Here is a 26,872-nt window from a genome sequence, read left to right as displayed (position 1 = left end):
GACAATTATTATTTACACCCCTGAGGCCTCTCAGCTTCTCAGGAGGAAAACATCTTAAGGAAAGATTTTTAATGAAAAGACTGTCTGCGACAGTCCACCTCCTTGAACTGGAATTTTTCCAATTTTTCCTTGGGAGCTGAAAGCCTAAAGTTCTTCCAGGCCTCAGATAACTTCAAGAGAAGTCATTGTGACCATCTCCTTTGATTGAACTGCCCTCCCTTCCCTATGCCAAAATTGCTCCTGTCCTCATGGTGGAGCAGAGGGTGCTCCAAGGCTGTGAAGTATTTCTGCAGTTGGGACAGGCAGCTGAGATCCTCTCCTTGTCCATGGAGCACTCACCACGCTGAGAAATCCCCCTGGAAGGGTCTTCAGTCTCCTTAACCCTCTTCCTGCTAAAGTGATTAGGAAAGGAGGAAGGTTTTGGGGTTATCCTGTCCCATCCCACCCCATCCCATCCCATCCCATCCCACCCTGTCCTGCAGCAGAGCTGCCAGAACTCCAAATTAAGGCATCCACTTGGATCTCTCCCCCTCCAAATGCCTCTCTCAAGTTACCAACCCCACATCTGCCAGTATAAGGTGAGTAGGAGCCTAGATGAGACTGCCAGAATCCAAAAAAAAAAAAAAAAAGGGATCATTTTTTGCTGGGAAGATGAATCTGAAATCCTGCTTGAGATTTTCATCCCTCCTCCCAAAAGAGGGAAAAGTGGAAGAGGAAAGTCTCCACTGGCAATGATTGCAGCCAGGCCACAGAGTGAAGGACTGCTCTGATGGAGCAGAATCCTGGGACAAGCTGATCCCAGGAGGAGCTTCCTGGGTGCCAGGAAGGCTTTTGGCCCCTGCTTTTATCTGCTAAGGGATGCTTGGCTTTGATTAGGAAGCTGTTTCAAGTGTCTTTGTACATTTAAATGGAGTCTTTTGAAGAAATGTTCTTCTGGAATCCAGTAAAGGGAGAACTCAGGGTGGATAAAAACCTTCATCTGAAAGCCAGCTAAATGCTTAATTTAGTTTTCATGGATATTTAAAGAAATTTAATTAAATACAATACATTAAAAGGAGAATAAATAGTTGAAGTGATGGTGCTTTTTCTGCTTTTCCAAAATGATTTTTTCTCATTGGAAACTATAATCCACAACAGCTCTTTTTTTTCTTTCTTTTTTTTTTTCTTTCTTTTTTTTTCTTTCTTTTTTTCTTCCTTTTTTTTTTCTTTGTTTTTTTTTTTTTTTTTTCTTTTCTTTTCTTTTCTTTTCTTTTCTTTTCTTTTCTTTTCTTTTTTTTTCTTTTCTTTTCCCTGTAACAACAGAATTTAATTATTGGAAATATTTTTCCCAATTCTGAAGTAAAGACACACAGCCACGTTGCAAGTCATTAATGCCCAAAGCCAGTACATAGAAATCCTTTGGAGAGGTTTTTTCCCTGAAATGCTGAAATGTCGGACTGCATCATTCCCTGGAATGCTGAAATATTGGACTGGGAAAAATCTCCACTGGTCATTACTGATGAATTGGATTGATTCAGAAATTGCAGATTTAAGCACAGGAAAATGGTTTTGTCCGTGAATACAGTACTGGAACTGGAATGACAAAGGGGAATGGCTTCCAACTGAAAGAGGACAGGTTTAGACTGGATAATAGGAAGAAATTCTTTCCTGTGAGGGTGGTGAGGCCTGACACAGGTTTCCAGATGTCAGGAAAATTAATCCACAAACACCAGAGGTTTATGTCCAAAAAGGAGAGAGAGGAGTCCTTTTTGGCCTTATTCTAATAAAGGGAGAGGCCATGGGGCATTCCCCTGGGTCTCTCAAACTTTTGGAGAACACAGCCTCCTTTTTATCCCAATTTCCCACCTGCTCTTCCCTCTCGCTTTCCCCATTGGCTGAGGTACTTGAGAGGTTCAGACTCCCTGATACCAAAGATTTCCCTCTAATGTATAACCCTCCCTTTTAATTTTTAATTCTTGTGGAATTTAGGGGTTTTTCTTCCCCATTGTTTCTTTAATCTTTCAATGTTTAATTTCAATTATCAGCAAACCTTAAGCTGATTTGTAAAAGCAAATCTCTTTTTCCATTCCTCAGCCAGTGGAATCCTTCCCATTGTTTCTTTTCTCTCTCAGTGCTGGTTTTATCCACCAGCAGACCCACAGCTTGTTTGGAAAGACAAATCCATCATTCCTCTCATAGAGAAGCTGTGGCTGCTCCATCCCTGGAAGTGCCCAAGGATGGAGCTTGGAACAATCTGGGACAGTGGAAGGTGTCCCTGCCCATGGAAGGAGATGATTTTAAGGTCCCTTCCTTTGTGGAATGCATTTGGCATCCATTTACCCAAAACATCAGCAGGTGTTTAGGAGCTCAATACCTGAATTTATTATCCAGACATTCACAACTGCCCTGGGGGCAACAGAAAAAAGCAGAATTGTTGGCTCTTAAATGGGTGATGTGGATGAATGTGTGGAGAACTCTGTTAAATGCTGTGTGCACTGACCATTTCCAAGTGCCTACATAGGATGTGTTTCCCCTTCAGACTGTTCACAGAATGTGAGCACAAGTAGGTCAAAGAAGATGTTTTTTTTCTGGAGTGGGGCCCCAGAACTCAATAAATGTGCCTGAGCTGTAAAATCAAACTTTGAACTTTGATGGGTGGGGGCAAGGGGGGAGTTTGCTGGAGAGAAATCTCATGAAGGTGATGACATGAGATCCTATGAAGGTGATGACTGTTTCATCTGAGTGTTGCTGGAAAGAGAAATCCTAGTACAACTCTGAGGAAGAACATGATTTTAACCCCGTTCCATCCTCCAGAACAGGAGGATGGCAAGCATCCTGCAAATTGGATGGAAAATTGAGGCTCCCTGTGATCTGCAGTGTTACACTTTGATTTATGGCCAGGTGGTTGTGTTGCCTTCTTTGCTTCCCACACCTTTTCAGGAAAAGGAGAACCACTTGAGGTTTAACGAGTGTTTTATTATCCTTTCTAATCAAAAGAGTGGAAATAAACACAGTGTCTCGGTACATTCTGGAAAGAAAGCTCTGTTTAGGAGCCATTATCAATGGTATTGATCAGAGGAGCTTAATCACAGCTGTAATTTGATGTGTCAGGCAGATTAGTCACTTGTTAAGAGCACTTGATGGTGCTGAGGTTGATCACTGGCTGGGGTTGAGCAGGTGGATTTCCACTGATAAACAACAGTGACCTTCTTAACCCATTGTTTTTGTTTTTTTTTTTTGTCTTCAAACACCCACCCCTTCCTCACGGGGCTGAACATGCATCAAATCCAGGTTTCTTTTCAGATTAAATTTCTGCCATCCCTAGAAGTGTCCAAAGCCAGGCTGGATGGGGCTTGGAGCAACCTGGGAAGGTGTCCCTGCCCATGGCAGGGGATTGGAAGGAGATGATCCATGTAAATCTATTCCCTTTTAGGAGAATGATTCATTATTTGTGGATTTACCCATATTTTAGGAAGTTTGACAATTGGACTCGATAATTTTAAAGGTCTCTTCCAACCCTGACGATTCTGTGATTCTACAGCCCAGGGGTCACTAAATGCTGCCTAACTCTGATGAGGAGAAGTTTATTTAATTTGTTTTCTCTCGGGGTCTCTCGCTGCTCAGAGTGACCCTGAGATGTGTCACAAAGTCTCTTTTCCCAGCCTGGTGGTTAAAGAAGGATTCAGAGCTCTTCCTTTCTCGGTCTCAAGGTTGTTTATTGTTCCTTATCTATAAAACTTTTCCTCCTGTCCATCTGAGGTCCATCCAGCAGGACAGTCCAGGCACTCTGCCTGCCCCCAGGGCACTGTTATGTCTTTATACTAAAAACTACGTGTACAATATTTACAATTCCTTTCCAATCCCTATCACCTATGTTAGACAGTGAGCTTCTACTCTAAACCAATCCAAAAGTGCCACCATCACAGCAGAAGATGGAGGCCAAGAAGAAGAAGGAGAAAGGCTGGACACGTCCAGATCCCTCCATCTTGCCCCCTGAACCCCCCTTCTAAAAACCCAAAAAATCTATTTTTCACCCCGTGATAAATTCACTGTCATTCTGCTTATATACTTTTGTGGCTTGTAATTCTCCATATAAGGTTGGTAATTGTTTTTTCCAAGCGCTCAATCAAAGGCACAGGGTGTTGGGCTCTGTGCCAGGGTCTCTGAGCCCCCTGGGCAGGGTCTCGAGTCCTCCAGGGCAGCCAGAGGAGTTTCCTGGGTTCCCACAGTTTTCCATCACAGGAAAGGCTGCAGAGGATGCAGCGAGGGGGAAGTCCACAGGGAAAAGCAGTTGGAGCTGGCCGAGTGTACAGAGGAGAACCAAACAGCACGAAGATCAAAGTCTGGGCTTTTAAGGAAGTTTGTTACCATCAGAGGAGACCTAGCAGCCTCTCTGCAGGTGTGCAGGAAGGAGAGTTTTATGGACTTCATGGCAGAGCTTGCCCAGTTTGTGGAAGGGTGTGTGGGGTGCAGTTGTGTTGCAGGACAGAGCTGGATTTGGTGAGCAGGACTGGCCTTGCACACTCCCCTGCCCTGGTGTTCTTTCCATGCTGAAATAACTGGCAAAGACATCAAATGTGGGAGAAATAGATACTCACTTTTCATAGTTCAGGAAGGTTTATTAAACCTTAGCAAAAATACAAGAGAAGGATGAATAAAGAAAAAATGTTACAGCGCTGGGAGCAAAAGATTTTCCCTGCCATTGCTCAGCCCCCTCACAATCGAGGTTTTCCCTGTTTAACCCTTTGACCCCTCCCAAAGTTCTGTCCATCAGCCCCTTCTTTGCTGTCCAGTGGTGGAGATCTCCTCCTCAAATCCTGGTTAGAGCCCAGATGTTCCATAGTGACAAGCCAGCCCTCCCAGATGTGCCAACTCCAGCTGTCCCTTGATAAACCACGTGAGGGGGTACAACATAACTACAAATCTATACACTTTTCTTAACCTATATCCATGATATTTGTCCATTAATTGTGAGAGTCAGTCATCACATTACTCATCTAGCACAAATGCAATAGTACAACATAACCATAAATCTATAAAACTTTTCTTAACCTGTATCCGTGATATTTGTCCATTAATTGTGAGAGTCAATCATTGCATTACTCATCTATCACAAATACAATATGTGATTTAACACAGGAGTGGGTTCTTTGCCACTAAAATCAGGAATAGGTCGACAGAGACCAGATTTACGTGGACACACAGCCATGGCATGGGAATGACTTTTAGCAAGGGATTTTCACTTGGTTTTGGGTATCCCTGGTGTGTTCTGGCCAGGTGTAGCAGCTCTTTCAGGATGTGATGAATCTTGTTCAGATTGTCTTGCCTGTTGTCAAAATATTTAAAATGAAGGGATATTTAAACATTTAAAATCTCAGTGAGCAGCTCAAGTGTGTAGGGAAAAAAAAAAAACAGATTTCACAGAAAATCTCTATGCTGGTGTTCAGTGGCTTGGAGGGGATTTGGCCAGCTGAGGTGAAATCATGGTAAGGGAGTGGAACAAGATGACCTTTAAAGGTCCCTTTCAACCCAAACTATTCCACCATTTCAGAAGGGAGGAATGCAATCCCAGCCTCACTGAAAACTGGGATTCAGCTCCAGGTGCTTTTTGCAGGATATTTGTGTGCAGCACAGTGGCTGCTCAGCTGACAATGCACTGAGCAGCAGGAGGGAAGCTCTCCCAAGGGCTGCAAGAAGAGGATTTCCTTCCCAGAATCACAGACAGAGGCAAATCCCTCCCTCTGCTGAGCTCCTGATGCCTGCAAGGCAGGAATCACCACTTTCACTTGCCTCTTTTATGTCATGCACAAAGGAGTATTTCTGCTTTGTTTTTGGTTTGTTGTTTTATTTTTTTTGGAGAAAGCTTCGCTTCTCCACGGTTTTAATTTACAAACAGTTCAGCTTAAACCGAAGCACACAAATTAAATGATAATAAATTTTAAAGAGTAGCCCTCTCTTTTTTAAAAAAAGGCAGGAAAATCAGTCAGGTCTAGGTCGGCTGGCTCAGCTCATTATCTGTTTATCCCATTATTGCTAATTAATTTGCTCTGCAATCAGATACTCTTTCAGAAGCAGCAGAGTTATTTAGGGGATAACAGCTGAATAAGGAACCATGACTCGTGTCTGGGTGGGATGAGCAGCTCTGGAGACCAAGATATGCAGGGAGCATGGCCTTTGTGGAATCACAGAGCCATGGAGTGGTTTGGGTTGGAAGGGACCTTAAAGATCATCTCCTTCCAACCTCCTTAAAGATATTTTCCTTTCAATCCCCTTTCCATGGGCAGGGACACCTTCCACTATCCCAGGTTGCTCCAAGCCCCATCCAACCTGGTCTGATACCCCTGGTCCTTCAATGCTGCAATTTTTGGTTGCTCTCTAAGCCTGTCTGTCTTGGAAACATAACAAAACCCAATAAAAAAAGCCTGGAAAATGGAAAACACAGGAAAAATAGTGGCATTTCCCCTCTCAATGTCTGTTCACGTCTGCTACCTTGCACATGCCTCACACCTGTGAGATAGAGATGAGTTCTGCAAGGTCATCATCACCATTGTGGCATGGAAAAAAATCCAGGTGGGAAATGGCCCATGTTGTTTAAACTCTGAATTTTGCTTTTGCTGCTCCACAGTGAAGGCTGGCTAAAAAAAGCCAAATTTGGAGCCTGGGGGGGTCTCTGTCAGTCCCCCCCTAAAGAAGTCAAATCAAGTTTGATGGGAGGAGAAGCAGTGAACATATGGAAATTAAAAATCAAGCTGGAAAAAAACATTGATGAAGTTTAAATTAGGAGCCTGTTTATTCATCACCATCTGTTTATAGTGCAGCAAGATAAGAAATAATTAATAGTTCCTTGCTTGGAAAAGTTCAAGTGAATTCTCACCTCGCCGTTTCACAAGCCCTCTTGGGGCAGATGAGGTGTCAGTGGCATTTGTGGGGCAATCCTGTTATCAGCAGCTCTCCAGGTGCTGGAGAAGGCTGATCCAGCTCAAAATTCCAGAAAGTGCCCAAAGCAGGGTGGGGAAATCTGTGGACGTGGCACTTGAGGATGTGCATCAGTGGTGAACGTGGTGGTGCTGAGCTGGTGGTTGGATTTGGAGACCTTAGGGATCTTTCCCAACCTCAAAGCTTCTGTGATTCTGTCATTTCAGAGCTGTGTAGAGCTCTCATAAGCCTTGTACCACATCTAACAGCCTCTTAAAAAATCCTGGGACAACAGGAATGGCATTACATGGCTGCTGCTGGTCTGCTAAATCAAACCTCTACCATCATGCTCAAAAAACCCCAATTTAGCTCAGTCTAAATTATGTTTGAACTTGGTGGTCTCTCTAAAGGAAGAAGGACCTGCTGGGCTTTTTGCCACATTCTCTTCTATAAATTTTTAATTTACTTTTTTCCTGTTATTCCAGCCTAAGTGATACAAAGGGCCTCTTAGTTTCATTCTTGCTCTGACCAGCAGCACTGGACAATTCCCACATGTGGCATCAGTCCCCTCCATTCCTTCACAGGGTGGCCTCTCTTACAACATTAGAAAATTCAGCCATGGGGCTTGAAAACCTTAAACCCCAGACTCTCATGCAAGACCAGTACCAAAGTCAAGCTCCCTTTTATTTAACAGGAAATTTTCTGCCAGTTCTTTGGCAATGATCAAGATACACCTAAATAGGACAGGTCCTTCCAAATGGTCTTCCTTCACCATTCCCTCGTCTCCCTGGGACTCTTCCCAAACACCTTCATGCTGCAGCTCTTACAGAGGTGGAACCTAATCCCTGGAAACTCAAAATAGAAATATGCCATGGGTTTTTCAGAGGAGAACTTTTGCAGATTCTTCTGTGTGAAATCTGGCCCCTGAAACATGAGGGAGGAGCAGCAATGTCACAGTGGTAAAACCCAGCCCCAGACTTTGGTGTTGGCTGATCCAGCCTGAAGCTGCTCTTCCAGACCAGTAGTTTCTTTCTGAGGAAACAATAATCAGCAAAATTTCCTTAAAAATGGTTCTTTTTCTGCCCATCCTTGCTCCATGGACACACCGCCCATGGCATGGGAATGACTTTTGGCGAGGGATTTTCACTTGGTTTTGGGTTTCTCTGGTGTGTTCTGGCCAGGTATAGGCAGCTCTTTCAGGATGTGATGGATCCTGTTCAGATTGTCTTGCCTGTGGTAAAAATATTTAAAATGAAGGGATATTTAAATATTTAAAATCTTAGTGAGCAGCTCAAGTGTGTAGGGGAAAAAAACAGATTTCACAGAAAATCTCTGTGCTGGTGTTCAGTGGCTTGGAGGGGATTTGGCCAGCTGAGGTGAAATCATGGCAAGGAGGTGGAACAAGATGACCTTTAAAGGTCCCTTTCAACCCAAACTATTCCACCATTCTGTATTTCAGAAGGGAGGAATGCAATCCCAGCCTCACTGAAAATTGGGATTTATCACCAGGTGCTTGGGATTGGGATTTAGCTCCAGCTCTCCGGTGAGCACTGCTAATTCCCAGTTGAATTTCAGTGATTCAGTGGTGAACAGAGTGATGCTGGGTTAACTCTTGGCCTCAATGACTTCAAAATGTTTTTCCAACCTCAGCAATTCCCTGTTTCCAACAGTGGTCCCTCAGTTGCTTGTGTGAGCCCACCCACCCACCAAAACCAGGATGAAATTCCAGCACAGACCCACACAGCACCTCATCACCTCCCTGCTTTTCACCCTAACCTCACCTTTCCACAGATGTTAACATGTTCACACATCTGTTTTCTGCCTTAAAACACAGCAGGGGTAGAGGCTTTGCCTTGGTTTTGCTGTTGCTGATTCCTGGCTGGAATTTCTCTAATGACAGCAGGGTTTGTTTGATTTGGGAACAGCTGTCCCAGGGTTTGTCAGGATTAGCAGCCACTTAAGTGGACATAAATTTATGTTGGAAAAGGCGTTTTAATTTGGAGAGTGTGCCACACTTAAATGCCAGCAGAAGTTTTGGCTCCTTTTTTTTTTAAAAACATGGGATAATAGATAAATGCACACAGCCATGCAAAGGTTTTGGAAATAAGGAAGAAGTGGCATTGTTGCAATGGAAAATAAATTCCAAGTATTTTCAGAGCTCTAGATAGTTAATAATTTAATCTGGAGCTCAGATGAAATCCATCTATGCAGAAGTTTTGTTTCTGACAGCAGCCTGTGTTTATCCCTCTCAAATCCCATGCAATTTCTGGTTAAAAAGATTCTCCTTCCTCAACTTTTCTTTTAGTTTTTCTGATAATATTGACTTTATCAGAGCACTTTCATGATGGTCTCCACCCTTTCTACCTGGGGAATATCGTGAGGTTGGGAAAAGCATTCCTAGAGGGTGAGCCACTCATCTTCACGATGAATTTCTCTCTGGAGATGCCAATATGGGAAAATCCATCTAGGAAAGGTCCCTAAATTCAAAGTCTGATTGTGTGTACATCCAGTTGTGTACAACTCCTGGCAGAGCAGAGGGATTTGAGTGAGGAAACCCTGGAGCAATCCTTTAAGCACACTCTGTCTCGGAGCATGCAGGTCTTGTTTAGAGGCTGCTGAGGAGGTAAGTCATGGTTTTGGCAACACCCTGTGTAAACCTTCTTAAATCTTGGATCTTTTCTTTCAGTTTACATGTTCTGGAGCTAGGCAGAAGGGCTCAGCTCACAAATTTGATTTATGAAAAGGAGGGATTAAATAAGCTGAGTGTTTATTTAGTTTGTTGGTTAAAAAAGGCTGAAAGATTACAAACTTTTTTTTTTTTTTAAATAAATTATTTCCCAATAGATGTTGTTGATGGAAAATTTCAAGATTTTTATGCTTAAAAATCACCCTCCAGCAACAGTCACTGGTGATTTCTTTCATGTTGATTAGTCTGGGGGCTTTAAGGTGAGGTTTCCTTCTTATGTCTTGGGGTCAAATTTCTCCAAACATTTAGGAAGAAATTTATTTTTTAATATATTCCTGTTGAGTGCTTGGACAGCTTCTACTTGCAGAAGTATAAACCAGGTTTTATAGTAAATAATGGATTTGTTGTTACAGAATCAGGGAGTTGTTAGGGTGGAAAAGACCTTTAAGATCATCAAGTCCAGCTTGTGGGAAAAATGAAATTTCAGACTTGCCACAGATATTGAGGCAAAGTCCAAAGCAAACTCTTTTCACTTATCCTGAATTTTGGGATGGGGAAAGGATGGGGTAGAATTAAACCCACCAAGGATACCAGGGAGAAATGACAGGGAGCTGTTTCTATGCTGGAAGCTGCTGAATGGGCTGGGACACTTCAGTTTGAAAAAGAGATGCCCGAGGAGGGATGTTAAAGAGGATTTTATGGGTTTTCTCCCCAGGGAAAGGGATGCTGTGGTTAGGCTGTGAATATTTCTGTCTTTGTAAAAGAACTGAGCAGTTCCTAGTGAAAGCAGCAATGAGCACGTTCAAAGTGAATTCAGAAAAGAATAGAATTTTTCTGCCAGTGGACACTTAAATCATGCAACACCTTGGCACAGGAGGTTGTGAATTCTAAAGATTTTCCTAGGTTCAGAATCTAAATCCAATTGCAATTAATTTACAGGAGTTATGGGAGAAAAAGAATCCATCTGTGGTATTTTTTATTATTGCATACAACTTTCAAATAGAAAATTATCCTCAATTGGGAGGTCTCTGTTCTCTGGAGTCTGTGGTGGCCCAGAGGTTTTCCTGGAGGGTGGGCACGGGAGGTTGTGAATTCTAAAAATTTTCCTGTGCTCTGAATCAAAATTCAACTGCATTTATTTACAAAATTTATGGCAAAAAAAAAATCTATCCATGGTATTTTTTATTATTTCATACAACTTTTAAATAGAAAATTGATAAATGTCACCCCGTGGCTATTTACAGGTTCAAAATGAATTCAGAAAAAGATAGAATTTTTCTGTCAGTGGACACAAATTGTGCAGCGCCTTGGCACAGGAAGTTGTGAATTCTAAAGATTTTCCTAGGTTCAGAATCAAAATCCAAATTGCATTTAATTTACAAGATTTATGGCAGAAAAAGAATGTATCTAAGGTATTTTTTATTATTACATATAACTTCTAAATAGAAAATTCCCTCTCATTTGGGAGGTCTCTGCTCTCTGGAATCTCTGGTGGCAGTGGTGACCCAGGGGTTTTCCTTGGTGGTGGGCGCGGGAGGTTGTGAATTCTAAAAATTTTCCTAAATTCCAAATCAAAATTCACCTGCATTTAATTTACAAAATTTATGGCAGTAAAAGAATCTATCTATGATACTTTTTATTGTTTCATATAACTTTTAAATAGAAAATCATCCCTTGTTTGGGAGGTCTCTGCTCTCTGGAATCTGTGGTGGCAGTGCTGAGCCAGGGGTTTCCCTGGGTGGTGGGCACAGGAGATTGTGAATTCCAAAAATTTTCCTGAGTTCAGGATCAAAACTGCATTTAATTTACAAAATTTATGGCATAAAAAGAATCTATCTGTGATATTTTGTTATTGTTTCATACAACTTTTAAATAGAAAATCATCCCTCATTTGGGAGGTCTCTGCTCTCTGTGGTGGCAGAGGTGACCAAGGGCTCATGGTGGGTTTTCCTGCACTGAGATTAAATTCAAACTCATGGGTGGTGCTGAGTTCTGGATTGGTGCAGGCACCATCCTTTGGGGTCTGTTCCCTTCAGTGAGGGAGGATCAGAGCTCAGCTGGGACAGGGAGATGGATGCTGTGATAATTGGCTGTAATGAGACACTTTTAACGAGGCAAGCCACAGGGCTGGGTCTGTCAGGGGGACAATAAATGTCACCCCGTGGCTATTTGCAGTGCTGAGAGCTTGGGAGCTGCCTGCTGGTATGAAACTGGAGTGAAAATGGGATTTTATTGCAGCACAGCAGGCTGTGGTGGTGCCCTGGGATGGCCCAGCCTGGCTTAGCTGATCTGTGCCTTGGCCCTGCTGTTACCCCTGAGGGTGCTGAGAGCTCCTGAGGTACCCCAGGGCTCAGATGGGCCTCCCTGCATCTGAACAGGGATCCCAAGAGCAAAATGTGGGGGAATGTCTTCCACAAGAGACCTGGAGTGACCCCAAGCATTAGGGAGAATTGGGTGGGAGGGTTTGGAGGGTAGAGTTGGGCTTGATGCCCTTGGAAGCCTTTTCCAGCCTGAATAATTCTATGATTTAGTGAAAGACTGATGTGCTCAAAGGGTTTTTCCCTGAGCTGGGAGTTCTCCTGGCTTCAGAGAGTACCAGCCTGCTGCCATTCATCTCTTTGCTCAGCCAGACCAAGTCCCATCTCAGGGCTGTGCCAAAGCTCTGGAATTCATCTTTATTCATGAGGGAAAGTCATTCTCTGCTGCTTCCTAGATAAGCTTCGACCACAGTTTGCTGTGAGCGTAGATATGAATCCAATAAATGGGTTTTTAATGCTCCAGTCTGCCAGTTCTGCAAACCAGGGTGAGAATTGACCTGTTTTCTGTTTATCAACCTTTCAAAGGGAGAGGAAATGAGAGCTCTTGTGTCACTGTGTTTCCTGCAGCTGCTTCTGAGCCAGAATCTCCTAGAGGAGGGCTCTGAGTGAGGCTGGGGCAGCCCTTGGCTTGCTGGTGGGGTATTTGGCTTGCAGAGAGGAAGGCTGAGCTGCTGGATTGAGGGATCTGAGCTCCAGCTTCCTTAGAGGAGTGAAGGATTTCTCCCTGCAGCCCTCCAGGAGAAGATATTCATCTCCAGAGAGCACCTCAGGGTCTGGCAAGGAAGGGCAGGGCAAAGCTGAGGGTGTGGGGGTCACAGTTAAAATAATTAAAATGGGGAAAAAACCCTCTTCTTTTAAAAATTTTTATTTAATTTTTAAAGTTTATTTTTGTAATGACAAGTCATTATAAAAAATAAACTATCCTTAATTGGATAAACTGTCCAATTAAGAAATGACACCTAAATGGTTTTTACTTTTAACCCAATAACCACCCACTGGTGGCTTCAATGGGGACTTTTTATCCAATTACACAAAACCACCCAAACCTATGAAGAAGAAGAAGGAGGAGAAGGTGAAGGACCAGCCTCCACCCCAAAACCTCCATCTTGCTTTATATCCATTACTGTATTCCAAACCCTTAAACTCTGAGTTTCCCACCCTGTGATCTCACACACTTCTATCCAAACTCCACACCCACAATCCCAGTTCTGTCATTCCATTTTGAAAGCTTCTCCACGGCCTCAGGTCAATGCAGTGTTCTCCTGGGGGTCAGTGCCTAGCAGCACAGAAATCTGAAATTCTCAGCAGCCAACTCCAACAATATCCTAACCCTGACTTTAAAAACTGCACCTATGCCACCCAGAGAGGTGGTAAATGCTGCTGGCTTGGAAAAGCCACACATTTATTTTTATACAGCTCCTCCAGATTCACCTGGCATCCTTCCCAAAGCACAGCACAGCCTCTAGCAGTGTGCATCCCCTGGTTTTTGGGACAGGCAGGTGTGCAGAGCAGTTGTTTTTGATAGAAATGGAGAGTAGGTGTGTTTATAACTCATTGCCACTTGCTGCGCCAAGTGAGGATTGATAAATACTTTTGTATCCTCCCTGCAGACGCTGAGTGGAAGGTAGAACACAACGATTATATTATATTATATTATATTATATTATATTATATTATATTATATTATATTATATTATATTATATTATATTATATTATATTATATTATATTATATTATATTATATTATATTATATTATATTATATTATATTATATTATATTATATTATATTATATTATATTATATTATAGCATAGCATAGCATAGCATAGCATAGCATAGCATATCATATTACTGATTAATTAAGTAATTAATTGATTGGGAAGCACTGATCATTCCCAAACATGATGTGATCAAGCCATACTTGTCCTCTTTTCTGCATCCAAGTGATGCCACAGAGAAGGGAGGGATTTCCTTCTTTCAAGGCACCGTGCAGCTCTTTCTGCCCTCAGATGGAGTTTTGCCTGCCAAGCCCCCAGTCCCAGCAGTTTTCCAAGATAAAGTCTGTCACCATGATATTTTATGAAAAATCCCTTTGCCAGGATTTTTCTCCTGAGAAGCCTCAGAGGAAAGGAAAGACAATAATTATCTGCTGCTGTGGAATGCAACAGGTGCATCTGTGATCGATCCATGTTGGTTGTTTTTAATTAATGGCCAATCACAGTCCAGCTGGCTCAGACTCTCTGGTCAGTCACAAGATGTTATTATCCTTCTTTTCTATTCCTTTCAAGCCTTCTGATGAAACCCTTTCTTCTATTCTTTTAGGATAGTTATAATACATAATTTTCTTTTAATATAATATATATCCTAAAATAATAAATCAGCCTTCTTAAACATGGAGTCAAGATTCTCATCTCTTCCCTCATCCTGGGACCCCTGTGAACCCCACCACAAAAGTCCATCAGTTTGGGAGGAAGAAAACCCTTTTCTGGAAGGCTCTTTGCTAAATGTTGTCTGTGTGCTGGGTCAGATGAAAGGGCACAAAGCTTTACCTGAACTTGTGATGAGATTATTACAGCACTGGACTGTGCATGCAAAGCATTTTGCAGGTGTCAATCTTTGATTGTTCCTATTCTTTAAACTCCAATTATTCTCTTCTATTCACTAAAAATTACTGATTTTCCTGAACTGCAGATAATTAGCACAAGAAAGACACAGAACAGGGTGCCCAGAGCAGCTGTGGCTGCTCCTGGATCCCTGGAAGTGTCCCAGGCCAGGCTGGATGGGGCTTGGAGCAGCCTGGGACAGTGGCAGGGATTTGGAATGAGATGATCTTTAGGGTCCCTTCCCACCCAAACCATTCCAAGATTTGCTGATTCTCACAGGCAAAGCCAGAGTTCTGCTTTCCATTCCCTTCTTTATTTATTGCAGAAATATTTTCAGCATGTCTGGGACAGCAGTGAGGAAGATTAGTGTGGTAAGAGCTATCAGGCAGGCGCAGGGTGTGTTTACAGAAGCAGTAATTTGTAAAAATACACTTTATGTGTCTTGCAAGGCCAGTTTCACTTTCCTTTTATCAGGAAAAAAAAGAAGCTTTTTATACAAAAGTGAGCACCTAAAAGCTTTCTTCACACATCACAGGTGGTGCTGAAAAATGTCAACAGAGAAAAAGATACAGATCACCAAAACTCTCACAGAGTGCATAATTCAGGGCATTTAAAAAGCCATCTGATGCTATCAGATAGCTTTTATTTTGTATTATAACCTATCATGAGGTAATGGCTGCACTCCAATTCATTGCACTTGGTGGAGGAAAATATTGCAGAACACGAAATATTCCACCATGGAATTATTTTCCATGGAATATTTAATATCCTGCCCCTGTTGGAGCTGCTGGCTCTTTGGTGGGAGATAAGTGTGAGCTGTGAGAGCTGAGCTGGGCACCTGATAGCAGGACCTGAAACCTGACTTTTAATGAGCTCTGCACGGAGGAGATACCATCAGTTATTCCCTTTTTCAGGCTCTGATAAACTCAGCTCAGGACTTCATTATTTAAAAAGTTCGGTTTGTTCAGGGAAGAAGAGGGGAGGAAAAACCTGTAAGATCACTTTGAAAGCCAGCTAAGGGTTCTTTTTCAGCTTCAAAGCATTTCTGTGTGCTCTCTATTGATCTGCGACAGATCTGCCTGGTGATGACACCAGCCCTCTCCTTAGCTCAGGGAGTACAAGATGATTTAAAGGAGGAATTTGGGTGTAATTACCAACAAGTGCAGCCTGACAGGGGTTCTCATAGGCACTTGAGGAGTATTTCCTCAACATTTTGTCACCACTTTGTTCCTCACACCCCAGACTCCCCTGTGGGGCTGGTGACCTCAACAGCTCATGAGTCACATTTGGGGGAGTGTTTCCATCTGATGTGCTGTTAAATGTTAAATAACATTTATTGTGGGACAAATAACTGAGAGCAGAGGTGCTGGAAGCAGGGAGCTCTGCTGACAACCCATCCATCTCACCCAGGCAGCAACTGAAGTGCCTGGCTCTTGGAAATACAAAGCAGGGGGGGAAATGTCAAAATTCTGCTAAGAACTTTAAAATGGTGACATATCAATGTAAAAATGTGTTTGAGTCCTTTTTTGTTTTTTAATTCAAACCTGCCAACTCCTTTTGGCTTCAGCATTAACATTACATGATCCAACAGTGCAGCATGCATGGGGTGTTATTAATGCCTTTTGAGAAATAAAAGGGCAAAATCAAAACATTAGAAATCTGTGGAAAGGGCATGGTATTTTTTCTTTTGATTCTACCCAGAAAATCTTCAGCAATGCCTCATTTTGACAAACCCCTGTGTTTTCTCCCTGTGTTGGTTATTTCATCATTCCCAGACTGGATGTGCCACCTTCCCTCACTCCTCTCCTGGCCACAGCACTGTCCCTGCTCAGCCTCTGTCACGGACAGATTTTATGAAAAATCCTTTCCTTAGGATTTTTTCTCCTGAGAAGCTGAGAGGCCTCAGGAACAAAATGTAAACATTGATTATCTGCTGCTGTGGAATGCAACAGGTGCATCTGGGATTGGTCTCGTGTGATGTTTCTAATTAATCACCAATCACAGCCCAGCTGTCCCGACTGTCTCGGTCAGTGACAAACCTTTGTTATCATTCCTTTTCTATTCTTAGCCAGCCTTCTGATGAAACCCTTTCTTCTATTCTTTTAGTACAGTTTTAATGTAATATATATCATAAAATAATAAATCAGCCTTCTGAAACATGGAGTCGGATCCTCATCTCTTGCCTCATCCTGAGACCCCTGTGAACACCACCACAAGCCTCCAGAAGTGTTCTGTGTTTCCCTTTTAAAGAAGAAAACTGCTTCTGGTGAAGGCATTTTGGTCCTTGACCCCTTGATTGTCACCTGTGTCCCCTTCCTGCTGTGAGAGCTGCACAATCACTGCAATGGGGAGGAAAAGATGATGGCATTTGGGGGAGACACAGAAGGAAAGGGACCATGTCTCACAGGTTCAGATCAGGTGTTTTACTGCATCAAGGGCAAGGAAGAGAGATATTTAATTAGGAATTTCTACCTTTTTAATCTAGGAGAAGACACTGTTCTTGTATCAAGAACCCTGATTTGCCATAGTTTTCTTTTTTTTTTTTTTTTTTTTGCCCTTATATGCAGTTCTATCCATACTGATTTCTGGAAAATTACAGTGCTGAATTTTAGGAACTGGGGGAGCTGAAAGCTGTGTGCTTAAAGGAAATATTCAGCAGGGTTTCATTCCAAAAGGTGCCTGTGCTGGGGTGAGGGGCCCTACACACCTTTGCAGAGCTGTTCTGCTGCATCCAGTACTCCTGAGTGCTCCAGCATCTGCTTTTGTCTCTTCCCCAGGCTGCAGGAGGCAGTGGGACAACATCACGTGCTGGCCCGAAGCAGAGGTGGGAGAAGTCGTGGTACGGCCATGCCCCAAGTATTTCAGGTTCCTGACCTCCTACCTGGGTAAGCAAATCCCAAATCTGCTCCACAGCTTCACTCCCAGGGGGGTTCCTCATCATTCCACGGGGGGAACATCTCAATAATGAGGGAGAAACCAGCTCTTGGCATGAGGTTGTCGCCACATTTCTCTTCACAGAGAAAAGCCAGGCACAATTCTCCCCAAAAATATTTCTGAGATTCACGTTCTCTGAACCTCAGAGAAAGTAAAAACCATATTGATGTCATTTGCTGTGCCTGTGTTTGTGCAAAAGCAGAATGCAATGTGGAGATTGTTTACCCGCAGTGACGGTCTTTTGGTTCTTTGGCCGGTCAGGGCCAAGTGTGTAACCCCACATTTCTCTTCACAGAGAAAAGCGAGGCACAATTCTTCCCAAGAATATTTCTGGGTTTCACATTCTCTGAATCTCAGAGAAAGGAAAACCAATTCTTATTTGCTGTGCCTGTGTTTGTGCAAAAGTAGAATGCAATATGGAAATTGTTGGTATTTTGGTTCCTTGGCCTGTCAGGGCCAAGTGTGTAACCCCACATTTCTCTTCACAGAGAAAAGCAAGGCACAATTCTCCCCAAAAATATTTCTGAGATTCGCGTTCTCTGAACCTCAGAGAAAGTAAAAACAATATTTATGTCATTTGCTGTGCCTGTGTTTGTGCAAAAGCAGAATGCAATGTGGAGATTGTTGGTATTTTGGTTCCTTGGCCTGTCAGGGCCAAGTGTGTAACCCCACATTTCTCCTCACAGAGAAAAGCAAGGTACAATTCTTCCCAAGAATATTTTTATGTCATTTTCTGTACCTGTTGTGCCAAAGTAGAATGCAGTATGGAGATTGTTCACCCACAGTGATGGTGTTTTTGTTCCTTGGCCTATCAGGGCCAGGTGTGTGTGTGTGTCAGGACTGTGGGCTGACAGTCATGAAATTCTGTGCAATGTGTGCAGAGTTGAGTGCTTGGCAGATTCACTATAGATGTAATGTAATAGAATACAGAATAATATAGTATAATAAAATAATTAATCAGCCTTCTGATATCAATGGAGTCCTCCTCATCATTCCTTCCTGCCGTGGGGGTTGTCCTGTTTGGATATGAGGTGAAGGAGGCTTCCAAGCCATTCATGAGTTCCCAAACATCAGAACATCCTCCCTGCACGTGCAGCAGCACTGCTGTGCACCTCAGGGATGCAAAAATGGCTCCTGGTGAAATCCAATAATATGGATGTTGTGCAGTGAAAATTGAATCAACCTGTGGGACAGTTGTGTTTGTTGTGCAAAATGAGCAGTTTAACACAATCATTAATTAAGTCTCTGACAGAAAATGAACAAGCTGGAACTGGATGTAATAAATTTGGTTGGTTTTTTTTTCTGCTGGAATGACAAATCTGACCACAGGCCAAGGAATTAACCTGACAAATAATGGGCAGGGGAGGCTAATGGAGGAGGTAGCTTAACTCACTGCTCAGGGTGTTCTGAGAAGCTTTAGTTTAAAACTCAGGTCCCAAGGGGCCGTGCAGCAACAGGGCTGATTGTGCCTCCTGGTAGTGTACAGTTATTTTTCACTATTTTTATTGTGGAAGCCCTGAAGGCCTTAACAGAGAATTAAGTTCTTTTGCACTGGAGATCCTGTATTGAGCTGACCCTCCATTTTTAAAGCCTGTAGTACAAACACACAGGATAAATTAGGAATGGGGTTAGGGAGACAATATCACCCCTGTTCAACAGGCCTGGGCACTTCATTCATTAACCAGCACATGCTGATTAGATGACTTGCCCAAGATTACACCAAAATTCATTGCAGGCACGGAAAGGAAACTAAAAATCCCTGGAGTCCTATCCTGCAGATTCTTGGCTTCTTTTTTTCTGTCAGGGTCAGGATTAAATGTGTGAGATGGTATTTCTTGTTGGGACTCAGATGTTTATCAGTTCTTATCTCTGTCACACTCTCACAAACCCTGAGTTCTGCAGCACTTCACTCTCACAAACTAAAAATGGAGCCCCATCTCTCTCTGCAAGGCCTTTGAAGGATCAACTGTCCAATTAAGAAATGACACCTAAATGATTTTTACTTTTAACCCAGTAACCAACCACACATGGCTGCAATGGGGACTTTTTATCCAGTTACACAAAACCACCCAAAGCCATGGAGGAGAAGGAGAAGGAGAAGGAGAAGGAGAAGGAGAAGGAGAAGGAGAAGGAGAAGGAGAAGGAGAAGGAGAAGAGAAGGAGAAGGAGAAGAAGGAACAGCCTCCACCCCAAACCTCCATCTTGCTTTATATCCATTACTGTATTCTAAACCCTTAAACTCTGAGTTTCCCACCCTGTGATCTCACACACTTCTATCCAAACTCCACACCCACAATCCCAGTTCTATCATTCCATTTTGGAAGCTTCTCCACAGCCTCAGGTCAGTGCAGTGTTCTCCTGGGGGTCAGTGCCTGGCCACACAGAAATCTGAAATTCTCAGCAGCCAGGGCTCCAACAGTATTCTAGCCCTGAGTTCCTCATTTCCAGAATTCCCTGGTAGCTCATTATTCCTGTGTCAACACCCAGGGAGAAGAGGCAGAAGCTGCTGTGATATCACATCTTGCAGGACAAGACCCCTGTGCATGGGATCAGCTGTGTGTAGCAATTTCCTGCTGCTCCTGCTCTCTGCCCTCCCCTGAGCACAGCATTCACTCACTGGGTTTTATATAGCAGCAGAGTTAGTAAAACACCAAGGAAAATCTCTTTTAAATGCGTTTTAGTACATTATCTCACCAGAGCTGAGTGATGAGGAGAATGTAGTGTATATTTGATTTTATATGGAGGTCAAGCAGTGGAACAGACTGCCCAGGGAAGTGCTGGAGTCATTGTCCAGGGAAGTGTTCAAAAATAGGAATGTGGTTTAGTGTGGACCTGGCAGTGTCAGGTTAATGGTTGGTCTTGATGTTCTTAGAGGCCTTTTTAAACCTCAGTGACTGTCTCTGAGCTGGTTTTGTGGTCAGAGATGAAGATCAGGTTTTTAGATCTGGTTTTTAGATTCCCACTCCAGGATGAGTTTAATGCCATCCATAAACCACATATTTCTCTCCATTTGCAATCAAAATATTGCACAGTGGCTCTGGCAGATGGGAATGTCTTCAAACAGGATTGAATCCCACCTCAGCAGAGCACCAACACAACAACTGATGCCATTCCCAAAGCAGAAGCAGCAGCTTTGATTCTCTCTGATTCACTTTGCACACAACCATCAACAAACCGGGAAAGCAGTGATGGTCTCAAATAAAGGGAGGGGAAGATTGCCTCCTGTTTTATAGGATTTGCTGCAAAATTAATGCCATTAAATGTTGTGAAGCAGCTCTTCCTTTGTAGCAGTGAGTGTCATTGAGCAGCTTTCAAGGAACTCAATCATCTGGGTAATGTTTGTGTCGTACTCTTTGATCCCTTTGCAGGAACAGGGAAGCTTTTATCAAGTTGTGAGCCAGAGAAAATCTTTTTAATGTGTTTATGGCAGGAAAAGAGTGAAATACCAGGGAACAAAGAGTTGATGTGATTTTCCTGCCTCATGGAGAATAAGCTGTTCAAATGACTAATATCCCATCTCATGGTTAATAAAGGATAAAATGTCTTGTGGCATTTTAAAACCTTAAACTGTCCTGATGTCATTTGACATTAATTTTTTATGGCATTCACAGATCCAGAAAATTTTCATTATTTCATGACGTTCGTCGGTGCCATGTGAGGGAGATGGATGAAAATATTTTTGGCGCCTTTCATTATTAAAGTGCATTGCTTTCCACCCCTTGACCAGGGTGTTCCAGCTCTCTTTCCACACGTGGAAGATGACATTTGTAATAGGGATTTATGTCCCACAGTTTCTCCAAAAGCAAATTGTCCGCCATGCACAAATTAAATTAGCACTGACAGGTTTTAAGCTTCAGCTCTGAGATTAATTGACCTAAGGGGTGGGGATGAGCACAGCCAAGCTCTGGAATCCCACTCAGAGAGGTGAGATCCATCTGAGTTTTGGGCTGGCCAAACTCCTTTTTCCCTTGGGTGTTTTAAATTTATTTCCCCTCTCCTTTCCCCTCCTTCGTGAACACTTTTTATTCTGCATTGCTTCTGAAACTGGAGCAGAAATTGAATAAAATGAGGATAGGGATGAGCAGAGAGCAGCAGATGAGCAGAAGACAACACCATCTCTCTAAAGAACCCCAACATTAACCATACCCATTATTTATTTGCTACAAAATGGTCATTAAAATACCCAAGAAGTTGAGTGTGGTTTTTTTGGAGTTCTCTTTACTGAGAACCCTTGACCTGCTCAGGTTCTCTGCTCTACACATGTGCCTTCATATCAGAAAGGCAAAATTACCTGGAGAAAAGGAGGATCAGGGAGGGCATCACCATCCCTGGAAATGTTCAAAAACGTGTGGATGTGGCACCTGGGGACATGGTTTGATGGATGTGTAGGGTTAATGATTGGACTTGATCTTTTAGATAAGATCTAAACCATTCTATGATTCCATGATTTATTTGCACCTGAGGTTTCGCAGTACTTGTCCACACTCCTCTGAAGGATTGGTGCTACACTTCCACCTCTACCCAAAAATGTGCATCTTTTTTTCCTAAATGTTTCCTGGAACTCTGTAATTGCAGGATCAAAAGATCTAATGAGAATCTTTTCCTATAATTTGACAGCTCTGTTTTTAGGATGAAAAAACAGTTTCCAAAAGGTGCCTAATCACCTAATCAAGGGGAACATTGTTATTGTTAAGAAAGGGGGAATTATCTGTAATAAGGATCAGGATCTTCACTCTTAGAAGTGAAATATGCAGGAAGGGGAGAGTAAAATAAGGCAAAATGGAGTTTTGCCACAAAAACAGGGTGCAGGAAGTTTCAGGGCACTGGTCATGTGGCAGCAATATCTGCAGGCCAAGTGATGTGAAAAACAAGAAAGGGAGAAAATCAAGTTAAAAAATTAAGGCTCTACTATGACATGAAGCTATTAAATACAAAAATATAAAATAACAATAAACAGTGGGCAGAAATTGTACTGAAGGAATGATATTGTGAGACCACAACTGAGGCAGAGGAAGCAAATTGGGAAATTATCCTGTCATGACTTTCCCCATAAGTTTTTCCCAGGCCCAAGCACTTCAGCATCCAGCTAAGTGCAAGCTGTCTGCAAGTTCCAAGTGTTTCCCAGGAACAGTGGGGCAGATCAATAATAAAAATGAAAGCAGAGATGTGCCAGTGGGCTCAGCAGTGTCTCAGGAATGGTAAATAATAGAAATGTTACTGCTTTAATAGTTTCTGCTTGAAAATATCGATTTATGTCCATGGAATATAGTGCTAGAGAAGCAGGAGTGATTGCTGGGCAATCAGTCACCACCTTCCCCTCTGCTTCAGAAATTGTTACAGAAAAGGGCAAGGAAAGCAAGAGGGGGGCAAAACCCAACACCCCTGAGCCATGATTGACCTCAGATCTCTTTGTCTGAATTCAAGCTCCCATTAAAAGCCAATAAGAGGGTTTTTTTCCACGAAGATCAAAGAGGTAAAACTTCACCTGTAACATGAACTTTCAGACGTGTCTCAGAGTTTGAAGGGTGTGTTTGAAACAGATGAGAGGCAGAAAGAAATTAAGCAGGAGAAAAAAAATTGAGAGCAAGACAACAGCTCTGTGCATTTATTCAGTTCATGTGTTCAGTGATTAACTCCCACCCAGATCAAACACCTCTGATAAAGAAAATGTTCTGGTTTTATCTCTGCTCCACAAACCCCTCCCTTTTCATCTGCTGTGTCGTGAATAAACCATGGCAGGAAATTCCTCTCAGTGACAGCAAGGGGGTCTCGTGGGAGGTTGGAGCTGGGTTTTAGGGCCCCTTCCAACCCAAATAATTCCTTGATGATTTCATGATTCTGAATGGAGACAAGATTTGCTTGTGCAGCTTCCATCCTTGAAGGATTCCAAGAATATCCAAAAGGCATCTGGTCATGCCTAAATTTTAGGTGACCACCCCTGAGCAGGGGTTTGGGGCCAGATGATCTCCAGAGGTCCCTTCCAACCTCAGCCATTCTGGGATGCTACGAAAGCAGGAACTGAGCTCTTGCAAGGCAAAACGAGGTTATTATTAAAACAAATGGGAGTTAGTTGTGGCTTTTTCAATTTTTTTTTTAAATGGAAAACTTCACCTCATTGCTTTTAGGAACAGTCATGCCACTGTGACATTGATAAAATTAAATACAAACCCCACAGAAAAACCCAGATTAATTCATGGCTTTAACTAATACCATGAGAATGAGGGGACTCTGCTCTCACCAGGGACTTTCCTCTTCTTTTTCCAAAGCACAGAGGAGAGCCTGGAGCACAAACTTCAGGCACTGGGATGCTTCCAATCTCTCAGTGAATCTCCTCAACTCTGCATTGCTAAATACATGTAATTATAAACCCCTGGTCTCCTTTCTCATTAAATATCCAGGAGTACAGTTTGAAAATTTTAACTCCAGTCTGATAGGAAATGGGAATATTTGGGAAATCTAGTGGGCTTTGAAAGGCTGGAGATAAATTCCAAGTACAGAAAGTTTGTGTTTTCTGCTTCTGTCATTTTCAATGTACTCCATTGGTGCTTATTTTAGGGAGAACTTGTGTTACAGAAATTGATGAGAAACAGCTCTGGAAAAGGGCAAATACAACTTCTGGTGCTTTGAAAATTTTGCTTTTCCATTGACAAATAATTAGACTTTATGACCAAAGTCTGGAAAAAACAAGAGCCAGTGAGACCACAAAAAATGTCTGATTTTTATCGGGGATCTGCAGCAGAGCTGGGATTTGACATTGGAACATAAAAATCTGTGTGATACCTCAGTCTAACCTGAGCCTGTGAACCTCAAAGGAAAGCTAAGCTTGTGAGGCACTTTCCCAAATTTTATGCTCATTTTCAGTATAGAAAGTGATATTTTAAATAGCAGTAAGTAGAAATGTTACTTGGTCTGAGGACAGACATCATCCATTACTTGAGGCAAATTGTGGTGTGATCAAATCTTTATTTTCTAGTCTTTTACTTTTTGTACCTCTCAGATGTCAGGTGAACATGAGAGGTTTTAGAAAGGTGTCTTGTATCACAACATGTGTGTGAATTTCCACATCTAAAAGTGACATGAGCTGCAAAGGGTAGCAGAAAAAATTCTCTGGGAAGTTTCCCTAAACTCTTCCTCTGTTTCCCTAAAATCACAGTAATTTTTATAATTAGTTTTTTAATCCCACGGATGCTTTGTCATTGATTTTCCTTCTACCTTGGTTTCCACATCTGCTAAAGCATTGGGACAATTTCTGTAGGTATTGAGAGAGGTGAGAGTTTTTAAATAATCATAAAATTGTGAGGAAGTGCAATTGAAAAGAAGAAACAGGAGAAAAATAAGCTGAAAGAAGCACACCTTAGCTCACTGAGAATAAGAAACAAAGATTGAAAACCACCGTGAAATCTTAAGCCATCCCCAAACAGAGTTTGGAGCAGGAAATGGGAAGCAGGGAAGTTCAGATAATGGGATCCATTGTAACAAAGAAGAAACAACAGAAATTGCATAACTCAGAAAAGCTGAAAGCACCCAACAGTCGTGTCCTTGATTTGTTTGCACAAGATCCTTTATGATCCTGATATGAACCCTGGTGGAAAGAACTGCAAACAGTGGCCATGCAGGGAAAGCCTGGGCCAGCAGCCCATGGAAAAATGAAGAAAAGCACCTTTGAGAGCCCTCCCTGTGGGATTCGCAGTCTCTGAACCTGAGAGAAGCAGAGAAAAGAATGATTTTCCAAAAAAACCAAATCTTATCTCATCTACTGCACCTGTGTTTTGGAACACGTTGAATGTGTTGGAAAATTGTTTACCTGAAGGAATTTGCTTGATGGGATTCTGGTGTGGGTGTTTTGTTTTCTTGACCCATCTCTGCAAGCTGTGTCCTGATGGTTGGTCAGGAGATTTGGTTGAGTTGGGTACTTGTGCAGTTTCAGTTTAGATGTAGTGTAATATAGTATAGAATAATAATATAATGAAGTGATTAATTATCCTTCTGAATCAATGGAGTTCTCCTCATCATTCTTCCCTGCATTGTAGGCCCTGCTTTTACAATACCTCCCAGATTCAGATCTGCTGCAAAGACAGATTAGAGGAGCAAGTTTAATGTCAAAATCCGTCTGTGACAGGGATTGGAGAAGTGACTTCAGGCAGGGGATTGTTCTCCGTGCAGAGCAGGCCCGTGGTTGGGAAGATGCTCAGATTACTAAAGTGTCAGAAATTGCTGGAGGTGATACTCAAATATTTTTGTGACTCACAGCTGAATAATTGATTTGGTCGCATTTGCAGGAGTTTTCTTACTCTTGTGTGCAGAGAGCTCAATTGTTGGAAATGTTTGCAAAGCTCTTTGAGCTTCACTGGTGTCATTTTTCACCTTAAGAAGCAAAGTTTTATTTCTGTTTGTTCATTCTGGCGTACTGACCAGTTTTCCAGTTTTGTGAGGTGAATGGCACCAGTGGGATGCCCCAGTAATGGGATTTTAGTGAGGTGGGCAGGGTGGGCACTGGTGGTCAGGGGAGGTGCTGGGGGAATTTACAATGTGCTGTTGGGTGCATTTCTGTTTTATTATTTTTTGACAAGCCCATATCTTGGCCTTTTAGCCCACAAACCTCTTGGGGTAAGGCTTGTCCTGAGTGCTGCTCTCTCCTCCTTTGGCTGGATTGAGCTGCTGTGGGTTTGAGGTCCAGCTGGGACAGGGAGCAGAGATGTTTTACAAAGTGAAAAGTGCTTTTTGCTCTTACAGTCCTGGATGGATCAGGCAGCTCTGAGTACCAAAGAGCCATGTAAACTTCAGTTTTGACAGTTTGGCTGAGGGAGTGAGATGTTCTTGTGTTAATTAAAGCTCTTTTTGGCTGGTCAGAGGCCCCAGGCACTCAGCGAGCTTGACAGTCCAGGAAATCTTCCTGCCCTGGAGTGTGCAAGTTGAAACAGGCAATACAGGTTGCCAGTGTGTGGATTTTCTCCCTTCACAGCCAAATTTTGAAGTGTTTTGTTCACAAACCAGAGTGCAGTACATTTCTCAGGAATCACATTTGCTCAGGGCTCAGTTGTAGGCAAGGTCTGGGTTTGGAGGACTGCATTTGGTTCCCAGACCCCCAGCCTTATCTGCATGGTGTGAAATGAGCCCTTTATCTATCCCTGTCCTGGCTTCTCACAGGCACAGTGAAAGGCATAAATACTTCACTGCTCTGTTTAGATAAAAAATTTTCCAGGAACAAAGTCAATGTGACAATAAAACATTCAAACAATACTGGTGCAGTGCCAGGAACCAAAGGTCTGGGTACAACTGGCAGCATGGTACCACTTGAAGGGATGTTTTGTGTGCACCTCTGTATTAAAATGTACTTTTCTACTGAGGTCTGGACTTTAAAACAGAATAGATGCCTCCCATTTATGAGCTCTGTGTAATATGAAAAATTAATAACAGGGGAAAAGCATGCGAGTTTT

General features: G+C 42.6%; 1 protein-coding gene across 1 annotated transcript in view; it reads left to right on the top strand.

The window, feature by feature from the left end:
* VIPR1 (vasoactive intestinal peptide receptor 1) overlaps window positions 1-26,872 on the top strand; it is a 123,075-nt gene that overhangs the window by 46,503 nt on the left and 49,700 nt on the right. The window contains exon 3 of the mRNA XM_063173501.1: window positions 17,279-17,386. Coding sequence (XP_063029571.1) covers window positions 17,279-17,386 — 108 coding nt within the window. The remainder of the gene's footprint in view (window positions 1-17,278; window positions 17,387-26,872) is intronic.

This window comes from Melospiza melodia, chromosome 1 (assembly GCF_035770615.1).
Source record: "Melospiza melodia melodia isolate bMelMel2 chromosome 1, bMelMel2.pri, whole genome shotgun sequence".
In the NCBI taxonomy this organism is placed as follows: Eukaryota; Metazoa; Chordata; class Aves; order Passeriformes; family Passerellidae; genus Melospiza; species Melospiza melodia.
The sequence above is the reverse complement of the archived record's forward strand: the minus strand, read 5'-3'. Positions and strand labels throughout refer to the sequence as shown.